Raw genomic sequence first — 14,831 nt, 5'->3', positions numbered from 1 at the left:
TCTTTACATTTGGTCTTTTGTCCTGAACGTTTGACTTTTTTAAGGTTTAACATTAAACATTTTATTAAAATTTGACTTTTATCTAAATTTCTTTTTAATGTATGACTTTTCTAATGATTGACGTTCATTCTAACATTTTACGTTTCTTACAGCGTTTTTTGTAGCTTAGAAATAATTTCTTAATGATCTCAAAAATCAGACGTTAATTGCCTAAACTTTCAAGAGGCTTTTAGACCCTCAAACTCCTTGGCTATACTACTGAAATTATTAACTCAAAATGAGTTCAAAATGATTTTAAAATTAATTTTAATATAGAAATAATAAATTAATAATCTCTCAATCAAATACAGAGAGTCGTTTCACATCATTTCGTCTCTGTTTCCCATTTCAAAACCCAGCACATAGTATTGGATACAATAAGATTCATACAAGAAAGTCCAAGCCAGTTGCAGACGGTATTTCGTGCGAAGTGGTTGGTGGATTTCTTACGTACACCTCTCGTCGATTTTCAAGAAGTTTTTGTGAAGTGTTTGTGTTGTTTTATTTATTTTTTTTGTTTCCTCTCCTATCTCTCCCCCTATTATGAAACTAATAATAGAATTTATACATTTTTTCCCCATATTGCACACGATTTTAAGGAGGATAAGCGTGAACAATTTTCAATCATAAATAATTATATTTTTTTCTGTGTGCTCAAGAGTAAGGCAAAAGAACGTACAAAACGTTATAGGTACTACTTGAGTTGCTTAAAAATAAATTTAGACATCTCGGGTGGTTTTTGGTTGTTGTTGAGATATAATAGAGAAATCCCGCCGAAAGGAAAGAAGGAAAAAACAGAAATTACATCAATATTTGCAACAACATTGTTGCTCTTCGCAGCTCATTTACTAAAAACAGGGGTTATTTACCCCATTCTTCCGTGTTGAGAATATTAAGACGATGTAATATTGTACTTGGTAATGGTTAAACATTTTTCATATATAGTTATGTACATACATTGGTGGTTTGTTGTACATAATTCCTTGTGCCATAATATAAGACGACGAGGAATATAATGTCTGTTAGAAAAAGAGATGGAAAAAAGGCGTATATATACATAATTTGAAGACGTAGTGATGCTATATATCATGCATATGGTAAATAAATAAAACAAGAAAAGACGAGAAAATTAAATTGTGCCAAGATGCTTGTATTTGTGGTCTGTGTCTTGCTCTCTCTCGCGCTCACTTCTTTTTTTTCTACTTACTTCTTCATCTTCTCTTTAGAGAAAAAAAAACTCCGCGCGACGCGATATATAACACAACAATATCAAGAAGAGCCTGGGCTTGAACTCTATGCTCAAAACCAGAGAGAATTTACCTCAGGCAATTATACAACCACACAAGAATATATTGGCCACGATGTGAACCAAGCAGTGTATTCCTTTACATCTAAAGAACTTTTAACTCGCTCTTACACACCCAGCTGTTGCAAAAGTTTTTAATGCTTCAACGGAGTATCTTCTTCTATAGAATCTCATTTGTAGAATAAATCTAATATTAGAATTTCTTTTCTTTTTTAGAATAAATCTAATATTAGAATTTCTTTTCTTTTTTAAATGAAATTTAAAGATTAATTGGGAGTTAGATCATTCATTTTTAATGATCTTTTATGAATTTCAATTATGCAAACAGCCAGGTTATTTCAATCTTCTTTCATCATTTAAATTGGTAAAAACTAACAGAAATTACATGCAGCCCAAATTTAGCTTGATCCAATATTTAAACATTAAAAAAAATTAAACCTGACCTAAGAAACTTTGGCCCAGCTTGATAAGTTAAAGCCAGACTTAGATTAAAGTTCATTGCTTAGTCCGTCTATTTCTTAATTTTTTATTTATATCAAACTGTTTTAGATCAGTCTTGAGTTTTTTTTTTTGGGATATGCTTTTAAGGTTTTTAGGCTAGTATAAATTGAATTTCGGCCCAATATACATTTTTGGATTCAGCCCCAATTCAGCCTAAACTTAAAAAAACTCAAATTAATAATCTTCGGCCTCATTTTGAAATTGAAACCTGGTTTAAGATATAAGTTTAGCCTAAAAACTTAGGTTTATTCTTAGTTTAAAAACTTCAGTCATAAAACTTAAACTTTATAAGCTTCGCTTAACAATTTTAGGCCTAGCTTAATGCTTAATAATCTAATAATTTTAGGCTTAGAGAACTAAATTCTGCAAAATTTTAGAAATATTTTTATTTTAAGAAAAATAAGCTCGAAATTTTTGTACCACCTCCACTGTACATTATTCAACAAGAATTCAACATTCAACACAATTTGCTTCAGTCTATATTTGCCTTCTGTTCGACTTACTTCCTTCAAGTCGCACACACTGCGTCTTCAATAGTGCCAACACCATATAGTCTAGTAGCTCGATTAAATTATTATTTCATCTCAAAATATAAGAAAGGTGAAGTGTCAATTGATCGTGATTAAGAAAGGAATTTCCGGTCAAGTTGTCGCGCGCTCTTTTCTGCCTCTCTTTTCTCGCTCTCGCTCATTTTTTTCTACCTCTCACGGTTAGTGCGATAAGATAATGAAGATTTTTGAGTCTCTATTGTGGTTAATTTTTTTTGTCTCTCTCTATTAAGTCATTTCCCAACTGCCGTGTGCTTCGTGATAAGTAGTAAAAGATAAGAAGTAAAACTAATTGAATATTTCATTGAGTGGAATAAATGGTAAAACCATGTTAGACTATTTGTCTTCCTTTCGACTACCTACCATGAAGTTTATGAATGAAAATTATATATCATGCTACATATAGGATTTAACCTACATACCTACTTATCCTTTAAGTCTTTAAAGCTCCTAAAGCTGAAATTAAAATTATATTTTTTTTTTAATTTTTCTTTTTATTTTAGAATAAACTTTATAACAGAAAAACCTCCTAAAAATCCAAAAGTGTACCCATTTTAGTGTATTTTGTGAAAGTCAACCCAATACAGCAAGAACTTGTTTATATCGTCACAGTGTGCAATATATATGAAGGTACATAAGGTGCGAGACTTTAGGCCAGTGTGTTGAAGCCAAACCCCAACTTTTCGGAAACTCCAAATCCATCAGTTTTGAGAGTCATGTTTCCAAAGACGCACATAGACTTGTTGTGAGACTGTGTTTATCTTCTCAATACAAGAAGGTGGTAGTTAAAAAGAAACTCCGCGCGTTGTGTGAAATGCTAACAAGAGGAAAAAAATATAGTGCCACTATCTTTTAAACCCCAATATATATACGACATATTTCCTGTTGCACCGCACCGTGTGAAGAGGAACATACCTCTCTTACATTATTTAAAAGATTTTTGGTGAAAGGATTTCCACGAATTTTTTTTTTTGTTGAAACAAACACACCCAAGAGAATGTTTGTGAGGTGAAAGGGTGGCAATGATGATGGAACATCATCCATGATCTTGGTGCGTGTTGTGTGATTTTAAAAATAAACTGTGCTGCAGCATAATACATAAATATAGCTTGCCCAGGAAGCAAAATATGGGATTTTCATCTGCACTTCAGGGTAGGGTAGCCCATGAGGCGCTACTCCTACGTCTGGATGCTGAACTTCGTCTCATGGATGCCATGAAGAGGTGCATAAACCAAAAAGCAAAATGTGACAAGGATTACGCAATTGCCCTAGCACAAGTTGCCCAACAAGGTCTCAAAGTTGACCGAGCCGACGATCTGCACGGTAAGCTATCACAACAACAACAAAAAAAACAACACAAACGTCTTACTAAATACCCACCTAAATAGCAAGAAATAAAAACTACGCAAAATATAAAATTATTAGCATAATTAATTGAAAAATATTTACGTCTTATGCAAATTAATCTCATCATCTAGCATTTTATCAAAACTTTCCACTTTGCATAAAATTGGATGCAATTTTTTTTCCAACGGATTTGCCGCCACTTTCTTCACCTTAATTTAATGCAGGGATTCTGCTCTTTTACAGAGAAAGAAAAAAACCTCCACTTATTGACATTGAAGCAATTAAATTTGTTTTCAAAAAAAATGCCGACGATGTAATTACTTGCAAAAGCCACTTATATATAGCACAATGTATATAATTACAAAATATAGGTACATAATGTATATATATACATACATATCTAGACCAAAAGTGAAATTTCATATCAGCTGTGGTCATTCATAATTCAATTGCATAGTGTTTATATATACATATGTAGGTAGATATAAGTTTTGCTAAACCCGAAAATTTATTTTGGGTGCGTTCAATGCAATCACTTTTATTTTTGATTCTAATTAAATATTTTTTTCCTATTTTGAAATAAAAAATTCACATATTTCCAGTGCCGTACCTAGGGTTATGGGTTTTCGGGTGTTTATAGACACTTCAAAAGATCTGGAAATTTAGGATTTGTCATGCCAAACAAAAGAAAATTAAGTTTGAAAAGGAAGTTTCAGACAGGAAACGTAAAACGTTAGAAGAAACGTTTGACGTTTGACAAGAAATGACACAAACGTTTTAAAATAAATAATATAAAAAACAATTAGACAATATAAAGTTAGAATTTAATCACGACATCGTCTAAAGCTTTTTTTTTGTAAAAGAAAAAACTTTAATATGATTAATTATTCTCAATCTGCAAAAATGTCTATTACATCAGACTATAAAATCTATAACGTTTTTTAATTAACCTTTTTGCGTTTTTTTTGGGTCACACGTTGACCAAAGAGGGAAACAATCTATTTTCCTGACTTTTACTGAATTTAATTAATTTTTAAAGCTAGAAATGATCTAAATTCATGTAAGTGAAGCTAAGAAGATGTTATGACCGAAAAACGTCATCTAAAAGCTTTTTTTTTCATGTGGACGCGAAAGGGTTAAAAAAAATTGTTTTCTCAAAACACCTTCCTACGACAGATGCCTGGTTACACCTCTGATTTTTTTTTCAAATTTTAACCTTAATTAATAGGTATCTACTTGAAGAGCTTGTTAGCTACAATGTATAATCACAGAAAATAAAGTCTTACTGTTTACGCAATTAAGAGCATCCCATGATATTTAATGCATAAATATCTCTGCTGTGCAAGAGAGCAATTGAATTATTATACATCTCGCGTTTATTTGTGATTTTCGTTTGTTTAATTGAAGTTGATTCGGCGGGGTAATAAATGTGGATAAAATTGAATAAATTTGAACTTTCAATTTCTCTCAGGGAGCCTCATAACAAAAGCCTGGCGCACAGTAATGGAAGAATTGGAACAGACGGCAAAACATATTAAATGCAATGCTGAATTCTTGGAACTTCTGTGTCAGGATAAATTGACTCAATTGTACCAAGACAAGAGGAAGGCGCGTAAATCCTATCAAGAGGAACACAGTCGAATTACATCCAAATTCAATCATGTAAGTTTTCAATTTTTTTTTTAAATTTTTAGTCACATGAAGGAAATCAAGTTGTGAGAAAGAAATTGTGGGAATGTGGTGTATATGTAGTTTAAAAGACAATTAATAAAAAATTAAAAATAGTCATTTTATGAGTGAAGCACATTCCCGAAAGTGTTTTAAATTAAAAATAATATTACGCCAGGGGGTGTACATAATATAAATGTGACAATATGTATGAGAGAATTGGCAAAATTCCACAATTGTTCGATTTATTACATTTTCTGCACTACACACTCCCCATTTCTTATGTACATTTATGTATATACATAGTTAGGTATATTCATTCAAGTACGCGATCGTCAGATTATTTTCTCTGACACTATTATTATTCTTGCATACATATATGTATATACATATATACACAATTCATCATGAGATCATAAATTTCTGGCAAATCGAACGGGGGGAGGAGAAGTGCAAAAAAAAAACGAGCAGAGGAGATGAAAGAAAGCATGTAGTAGATTATCAACAATGCAAATTTCATACTCCATTCATTTTTCTTAATATTTCTTCGTTTTTTTTTTTTGCATGGCGAATATAAGGCGTGAGAAATTGCTTTTCTCACTTTAACTACATTATTGTGTTATTTTAATGTCAAGTGATGTTAATCAACCAAGTCTCTTTTTCATGGTGCAAAGTAAATAGGTTCGTTGAGAGAATCCACTTTACTTTATATTGGTGGAGCATAATAAAATTCAATAAAATGCTTCTCAAATTGCCAAAGCAACATTTCTAGTACATTAATTTCTTACTTTATTTTCTTCTTTTTTTTCTAATCTTTAATAAACCCCAGAAATTAGACTGGACAAATGAAGAAAAAAAAAGATATGGTTAATTGTCTTTTTATGTTAAACATTTCATGTGTGAAAAGAAAATTAATTGTAAGAAAAAATATAACATTAACCCTTTATTCCTTAATTTAATTGTTTAGGGTGTCAAAGATAAAATTTTTATATTTTTAGTGACTAAATCAAGTTGAAAAAAGTTATTCGGATATTAGTTCTAAAAAGGCTCAGATTGAGAATGAAGAAAAGACTTAAAAAATGCTTAATTCAAGCCTGAGAGATACTAAATTATAACACAAAAATGCTAAATTTAAAGCGAAAAAAGTTAATTTTTTTTTTAAGTAAAAGGTGTTTTGTTTATCTGTTAAAGGTAATATTTAGATTATTTGCCAATATTCGGTTAATTCGACCATAAAATCAATCAAAATATTTTGCAAAACCCCTGGGAAAAGAAATGTTAAGCGCTCTAAAATTAACATTAAAACAAAAAAGAAACGTTAAACATTAAAGAATGAATATCAAACGCAATAAATAAAATTTTAAACATTAAAATTGCACAAATAAATGATTAAAATCTTCTAATTAGATTGAAAAATCTATTTCTTTGATAATTTTTATAAATCTCTGCTCTTAAATTATTCTTTTAAATCCATTAAGCACCCTTTTTAATGGATTTCTGCTTACATCCGCTTTATAGAAAAAAAATCTTGTACTAATAAAATAAAATGTTCTAAATACAATAAATTAAAAAAATAAATAAATTGAAAAATATAATGAAATGTATCTCGTGAGATCTTAAACATCTTTCAATTTATATGCATAAAATGTATATAAAGATTAGATATGCCTCTTAAATTTTGTTAAATACAATACATAATATTGTGTGCTCTCATATGTGCTTCAATTCCGCGTGATATATATAATTTTTTTTCTTAATGCACGCTTCATAATAAAAATGATTAACCGTATTTACAATTTACAGCTCACGGAAGAGGTGGCAAAGAAGAAGACAGAATACCAAAAGCACTTGGAGTACTACAAAAGTCTACGGTCGAGATTTGAGGAGCATATTTTTAAACGTAAATTGTGTTTTTTATAGTTTAATTCCCTTTTAATTTTCTGCTACATTTATTGCCAATTAACATGGTTTTCTTACGTTTTTTTTTCTCTTTTCATTCACTTATATAAATTAGCCGGAAGATCAGGGAGAAAATTGGACGATGTGAGAGACAAGTATCAGAAGACGTGTAGAAAATTGCATTTAGCACACAATGAATACGTATTGCTTATCACCGAAGCCGTAGAAGTGGAACAAGATTTTAGGACAGTTCTTCTACCTGGTCTTTTGGAGCATCAACAATCACTTCAAGAAGGCTTCATTCAGACATGGTAAGAGCTTTTTGTTTTCTTACGACAAATCTACATTTAAGAAAGGAAAAAAATATCATTAAATTGTTTTTTTACTTTGTTGTAGGAAGAATATTTTGCAAGAAGCGTGTCAGTATAGTGATTTTACATCGGATAAATTTAAAGACATACAAAAACGTATTGAACACAGTATTGTTAATGTCAATCCAGCTGAAGAGTACAGGGAGTTTACGGAAAAGCACAAGTGAGTAAAAGATTTTTTATTTAAGAATTTAAGGATCACAAAAAGAGCAAAACTCTTCCACAAAAAAAAAGACCTATTGATTGGCTGAAATCTTAACTTGTTTCAAAGCAAGAAACAAGTATTATTAATATACTTAAATTAATTTTAAGGTGTTTACGAAGAAGCAGAACAAATTACCTGTTTTTTTCTCTCAACTTCTTCTTCCTCATACATTCTAGAACATCACCAGCAAATCCAATCGTCTTCCAATTCGATGAGACATTGCACGATGACAAACTAGGTAAACTACAACCTAATACATTAACAGTGGACAATTTAACGGTGGATTGGCTACGATCGCGTTTAAGTGATCTTGAAAATTCCGCCAAAGAAACGCAAGAGAAACAAATTAAATTGGCAGCTGAATCTGGCACACAGACCCCAACAATGCCCTCAAATAATGGTATCAATGGAATTGGCAAAGATGCAAACAAGTATGTGAATTATGATGAAAATTTTCTATTCAAATATTCCGGACCAAATTTGCAATATGTAAATAATAATGAAAATTCTCTATTTTGTGCTATTTCGCAAATTTAGGTACTCGAAAGAAATCATTGCACTGCGTTGTCAGGAGAAGCAAACACTCAAATTGGTGGAAATGATAAAGACAGCACTGAATGATTTGGGGTGCGAGGAACTCCCATCGGGATGTGATGACATTTCAGTGGAGCAGAATTTCATTGACACCACAAATGTTGATCAACCAGTAAGACTATGCATATTATTAATATAATTAGGAACAAGTGTAATGCTGGTGGCTGTGCGAGAAGCACGTAGAGGGTTTTTTTCCCACCTATATGATGCAAATTGTTCAAATACCTAACATCTCTTATGGACTGTGTTCCATTCGTATTGCAACTTGAAGATATTCTTTTTTCATAGGGGAAAGTATCGAAAGATTAATTAATTTATTAAAAATTATTTAAAATCTTTCATTGAACTAAAAGTTTACAAAAAAGAAGAAAATACTCTTTCAGGCGAATTTTTAATCTTTTTTCTTGCTCCTCAACAGGACTCTAATCGAGTTTTGTCTTGATCATTCCCTCTAACAAAGAATTTTCCAATAGTGAAGTGACTAAATTCCTTTTTTTTTTTTCAAAAATTGAACTTGTGTTGCAGTATGAATGGAACGTGCGATAAATAACAACAACATATGGTGATGGTAATTAATTTTCTATATAAATATCTTTTATATACATTCTTTTCTGGTGGTGGACATAAATGTGCGTTGGCTTAAATATATATAAACATATAAGGTAGCATCAGGTACATCGTCATACATTCTACAAAAAGGTGCTGAAGTCATGACCCTCATTAGTGCACCATTCAGACGAAAATCCCAACCACTGCCAACACCTGAGAGAACACCGTGCTCCACGCGAGCCTCCCTTGCAGCACGATCGCTAAGTAGCTTAGCATCATCATCGGTAAATAGTTTACCAATGCGAGATCCGCTCTGTGGTGATTTTGCTGTTAATGTTGTAACTGACAATATCTATGTTGATGTTGATACTAACCAACACGTGAGAACAAATCCAGAAAACACCTTCACACTACACTTTGCCACGGTAATGGGGGAAGAACACGATGAGAGCGAAACCACGCAGATTAACATTGAAATTGACGATTGGGAAGCATTCCCAGAAGATCACCGTGCACAATCAACAATTGTTGGCCAATACAATTACAATGCACCGCAAGCAGGTGAAGTGCAGCATGTTGGTGCTTCTTGTGCAGAAAAATCAACTGATTATGAAAGAACCGCAATTGATCTTCCTCAGCAGAAAAGCATTGATGTGAAAATTGATGATCAACTTGCAAAATCAAGTAGATCGCGATTCTTTTTTCGCAGTGAAGAAGCAGCAGAGAAGGATTTGAGCTTGGGCGGTTCACACAAGAAGAATTTGGGTGATTTCTTGCATTTTGATGATCTCATGCGTGATTTTGATATAAACACTGCGTTCAAAAATATAACCAAAGAGAAGAAAAAAGTTGATAAAATAAACCAAAATGATTCTCAGCCGGGAAGTACATCATTCGGGGAAGATGTGAGTGAGATGAAGAAAGGAAAATTAACATCACTCTTCACATCATTTCGAAATAATCCCAAACAACACGCTGCTGGGGAAATTCCCTCCAATAGTGAAAGTGCAAGTTCTGCTGCATGTAATTTGGAAGTTATCGACGAAGCAACCAATTCCATTGCATCCAGCAATGATGAACAACCCAGCAAGGGACAAGTGCGCACTGAAGATTACTTGGAACCAATCAATCACACCACACAGACGACAACTAATAAAAATTCAAAATTCAATAAAAGTAAATTTCGCTACAATATCAAGTCCAAGTTCAAATTCAATCTACCAACGAAGGGCAAGAAAGCCCCACCGGACATTTGTCAGCACTGCCTGAAACGAATTGGCAAGATTAAGGAGCTCTCTCGGGCAGAAAATAATTTAATGTGTAATTGCGATGCTTCACTGCTCGACACCACCCAAAACATACAAAATCACTTTTATACAGAAATCGATTGCGTGAGTATTGATGCGTTGTAAGAAGCTTCAATTTTTGCATGCTTAATTTGCTTTTTCTCAACTATGTAGTACCAACCTACCTAACACCATTGGTGTAAGAAAAAAAAAGAAAAGAAATAAGAAGAAAAATTAGATCAAGAAGCTTTAACACACCATCATTATTTCGGGTAGTAAAAACCGCATGTTTTTTTCTTCTTTTAAATAAAAGATGAAGAAAAAAATGTATTGAGAGCTTCAGCAGTGGACTTTCAGACGCAGATTTTTGTCTCTGATCTCAACACCCGATGACCAATTGATGTGCGCGACCGGATAGATGGCTAAAAATAAAATTCCGTGCTAAAGAAATCAGCTGCTGAAAACTCTCTCTCCTCATTTTCGCTTAATGTATATCACAAGAATAGAGGCGATTGGTGGTGGATTAACATTTTGCAAAACGTTAGGAAAGAAAAAAAAAGAATTCATTCAGTTTTCTTCAAAACTCTCGCTTTGAGTGTTTAATTTTGAAAATTTAGTGGTGCTGTTTGCATGTTCCGCTATCAAAGAACTTCTTGTGTTGTGGGTGACAATAAATAAGCACGTTTTTCAATAAAAATCTGTGTAGTGCGAAGCATCATTTTGCCAAATTAAATTTTTGAGAAGGAAAATAAATAAATAAATGAGTGGATTGAGTGAATCGGAAATAAGTGGCTCCTCTACGGATATTCAATTCCGTCCAAAGCCACCAGTGAGGAAGAAACGCATAAGATCCCTTATGGTAATCTAAATGGAAAGAATTTATCGTTGTTTCTTTAACATACTAGTTGAACAATTAAAATAATTCGTGATTCCGCCGCACGATGGCTCTGCTATTTTATTATCAATTAAAACTAATTAAGGGAAATCGGGGTAAAAAGTCAGTTGAAAATTTTCAAATGCCAATTTTTCCCAAATTATAATTCGGAAAAATCTGAAAAAATTATGGTGAAAAGCCCTACCAACCTTTAATAATTGTCTGCAACTTGGAGATTATCCGATACTTTAGGAATTAAAAAACAAACAAAATTTTGGGCCTATTTCCTAAACTTTTGCGTATTGAGAAAAACTCGTTTTCCGATACTTTTCCTTTAACAATTTTCCAATCTGATAATTTTTCTCATAAGCCAGGTTAATGTAGAAAACATTGCCAAGATGTATTTTTCACTAACTTTTAATGAGTTTTCTGTACAATTATTTGAATCAAAACATACCCCTTGGGGTAGATTGTGTCAACCCATGTAAATCATATGAAACTTCGAAATTTTCGACATATTTTCTATCCATTTATCGCAAAATGGCGTGATTGAGAAAATGGCAAAATTCTGTTTTAGTGGGTATAAAAGTGAAAATCCTTGTCGCGGATCAATAGGTGAGAAGTTTAGCTATCAACTACTATCAATCTCTCAGGTGGAAAATCCTTGGAAATGTCGGAAAATTCCACCGACTTTATTTACCCCACTGAGTTTAGAAAAAGTAAGGAACGGAAGGGTTCAGGAATAACTCGAAAACTCATATTTCCCGTGCAGATAGAGAAAAGTGGTCTGAGACAAAGTTGTAGGCCAGGAAATTTCCTATGAAAATGACTTATCGAGGAAATTCTCTTGCCTTTGGGGAATCCTGCAGAGAAGGATTTATGCAAATTGACTTTTTTTACCCCGGTCTCCTCTAATTCCTTAAATATTTCAAAAAGTTTATAAAAAAAATTAAATTGTTTTAATTTTAATAAGAAAGATGTCCTAAAAACAGTCTATGATATTTAAAATTGAATAAAAATATAATTAACTAAAAAGAATGCCATCTAATGGGAACAATTCAGCACAATTCCTTGCCCGCGGAATTTAAAATGCTCAAACTATGTGAGGAAGCACTACAAATGGCAAATTCACATTTCTTACACGCAAAGACCTTAAGAGCGAAGCTAAAAATATCTCCATTTCTCAATTCTTCTTCTCCCAATTTAGATGACTTTGGCCACGAATCGACCACTGTATGAGGAAGAATGGTTCCACGGTGTCCTACCACGTGAGGAAGTTGTTCGTCTGCTAAAGACCGAAGGGGATTTCCTTGTGCGTGAAACAATAAGGAATGAAGAGAGTCAAATTGTCCTGAGTGTCTGCTGGAATGGGCATAAGCACTTCATTGTGCAAACAACTGCTGAGGGATATTTTCGCTTTGAAGGGCGCTCCTTTCCCAGCATACAGGAACTCATAATGTATCAGTACACATCAGAGGCGACAGTCACCCAGAGATCTGGAGCAATACTCAGGAAGCCTGTACTGCGAGAACGATGGGAGCTGAGCAATGATGACGTGGTGTTGCTGGATAAAATTGGACGTGGAAACTTTGGGGATGTCTACAAGGCAAAGTTGAAGCCATCAAAGAAGGATGTGGCCGTGAAGACGTGTCGTATGACCCTGCCGGAGGAGCAAAAAAGGAAATTCCTACAAGAAGGACGAATCCTCAAGCAGTACGATCATCCAAATATTGTCAAACTCATTGGGATTTGTGTGCAGAAGCAACCAATTATGATTGTCATGGAATTAGTACCAGGAGGATCCCTTTTGAATTTTCTGCGGAAGCATAAGACAACACTAACGTCGAAACAACTCATTTGTATGTGTAGAGATGCTGCAGCTGGGATGAGGTATCTTGAATCAAAGAATTGCATCCACAGGGATTTAGCTGCGAGAAATTGCCTAATTGGATATGAAAATACCGTGAAAATCTCTGATTTTGGGATGTCACGCGAAGAAGAAGAATACATAGGTAAGCCACAAACCCTTAGATCCTTAATTAAAATTAATTTATTTTGGGCTCTTTTAGTTTCCGATGGAATGAAGCAAATCCCTATCAAATGGACCGCTCCGGAGGCACTAAACTTCGGCAAGTACACCTCCCTGTGCGATGTATGGTCCTATGGGATCCTCATGTGGGAGATCTTTTCAAAAGGCGATACCCCCTACTCGGGAATGAGCAATGCCCGGGCCAGAGAAAGGATTGATGCAGGTTAGTTAGAACATCTCCCTGAATAATGAGATTCCTTAAAAATGCTCAATTTTTGATTTTTCTAGGCTACCGAATGCCCGCTCCGGAGCAAACTCCCCCCGAAATGTATAGACTGATGCTGAGATGCTGGTCATACGAACCAGAAGCCCGTCCGCATTTTGATGAAATCTACTCCATCGTGGAGAATAGCTGCTGAGGATTGGCATTGTGGGTGGGAATAGACAAGAGGTGCCAATATTTTTCTGTGAAAATGGATCTCCCCAGCGCATAGATCATCTCTCCCCCAACTCTTTGGAGTTTCACAATTTTTATTAAAATTATTTTAAGTTTTTAAGACAAGCCTATGTAATAGTTTCTGTTTTTTAATCTAACTAAGGAGCAAAGAATATGCCTCAATATCGTGCCTTCTCCGAAGTGAATGCATTAAAATTTATCATGTTATTATAAATAAAATTTTAAGTGAAAAGAAATTGACTCAAATTGTCCGAGAACTGACATTATTTATCATAAAAATTTTTCAGTATTTATATAAAAATTTATACAAAAAATACAATTTCGTGGAAAATAAATTTTCTTCCTTATAATTCTTTGTTTTGGGAATTAAGTGATTAAAGCCGGAAGATTTTACTTTTGGAACGGATCTGGTAAGAGCAAGGACGCATTTTTTGCTAACAGGAAGAATTGATCTATTGGGAGATTTTTGAGAACTTCCCTTTAACCCTTTAAGATCCATTGGGTCATACGCTGACCCAAATACTCAATTTTGAAAATGTTTCATTTTCTGTAGTTATTTTATGAATATTGAGTCCAAATTAGTACAAGACTATGTCTTTACTATCCCTGATCATTTTATAACCACAAAAGGACATCCCCAAGGACTCACAGGATCAGAAAGGATGAAAAACCGTAAATTTTTGAGTTGGGATTTTTTGCAAAAATTGTCTTATTTGTACTCAAAGGAACCCCCAAAAATTATTTTTAGTTCAATCAACTCGCTAGATTGATCGCGGACCTTAAAGGGTTTAGGATTTATTCTATTCTAACTTTCTTATAAATTCAATGATGTTTCAATTCTTTTTGAGAGCACTATACAAGGAATTTTTTTCAGAAAGCTAAAAGCGCCTGAAAGCAGATAAATTAGAATTTCATGGCGGGAAAATTCTCATGTAAGTAAAACAAGTAGGTATGTAGAATGATTTAGAATCAACTTGACTTCCTTCCCGCTTTTATCTTTATTTTTGAATATTTTTTTTTATGTGTGAAGGAGCAATGGCACTTTGCTAGACCACCTTAGGTGCAATGGAGTTTTTTTTTTTCATCTCCACATTCACGTTTTCCAACTATGCTAAAAAAGCCCCAACATTTGGAATAAAAGAGATAAAAATAGATTTT

General features: G+C 33.4%; 1 protein-coding gene across 16 annotated transcripts; it reads left to right on the top strand.

Annotated features, from left to right (window-relative positions):
- The first annotated feature begins 449 nt into the window (after window positions 1–449).
- Window positions 450–14,023, top strand: LOC129787940 (tyrosine-protein kinase Fer). 16 transcript variants are annotated; one of them, XM_055823812.1, is made up of 12 exons: window positions 450–528; window positions 2,898–3,717; window positions 5,213–5,403; window positions 7,213–7,309; window positions 7,424–7,619; window positions 7,705–7,842; window positions 8,061–8,315; window positions 8,422–8,590; window positions 9,141–9,311; window positions 12,395–13,199; window positions 13,257–13,439; window positions 13,505–14,023. In XM_055823812.1, the coding sequence occupies exons 2-12, from the start codon at window positions 3,522–3,524 to the stop codon at window positions 13,633–13,635; spliced, it is 2,532 nt and encodes an 843-aa protein (XP_055679787.1). In that variant the 5' UTR covers window positions 450–528; window positions 2,898–3,521; the 3' UTR covers window positions 13,636–14,023. The 16 variants fall into 16 exon arrangements, with proteins under 16 accessions (XP_055679787.1, XP_055679783.1, XP_055679797.1 ...); XM_055823808.1 differs by having other exon boundaries at window positions 9,141–10,418; XM_055823818.1 differs by having other exon boundaries at window positions 453–528; window positions 2,953–3,717.
- Window positions 14,024–14,831: the final 808 nt, after the last annotated feature.

The sequence above is a fragment of the Lutzomyia longipalpis genome, chromosome 1, assembly GCF_024334085.1.
Source record: "Lutzomyia longipalpis isolate SR_M1_2022 chromosome 1, ASM2433408v1".
Classification (NCBI taxonomy): domain Eukaryota; kingdom Metazoa; phylum Arthropoda; class Insecta; order Diptera; family Psychodidae; genus Lutzomyia; species Lutzomyia longipalpis.
The sequence above is the reverse complement of the archived record's forward strand: the minus strand, read 5'-3'. Positions and strand labels throughout refer to the sequence as shown.

Excerpts from the sequence above, each read along its gene's own strand:
- LOC129787940 (XM_055823808.1), top strand. The coding sequence starts at position 3,522 with ATGGGATTTTCATCTGCACTTCAGGGTAGGGTAGCCCATGAGGCGCTA. Across the intron at positions 7,620-7,704 it reads GAAGGCTTCATTCAGACATG|GAAGAATATTTTGCAAGAAG; the intron begins GTAAGAGCTTTT and ends ACTTTGTTGTAG. Across the intron at positions 7,843-8,060 it reads GAGTTTACGGAAAAGCACAA|AACATCACCAGCAAATCCAA; the intron begins GTGAGTAAAAGA and ends CATACATTCTAG.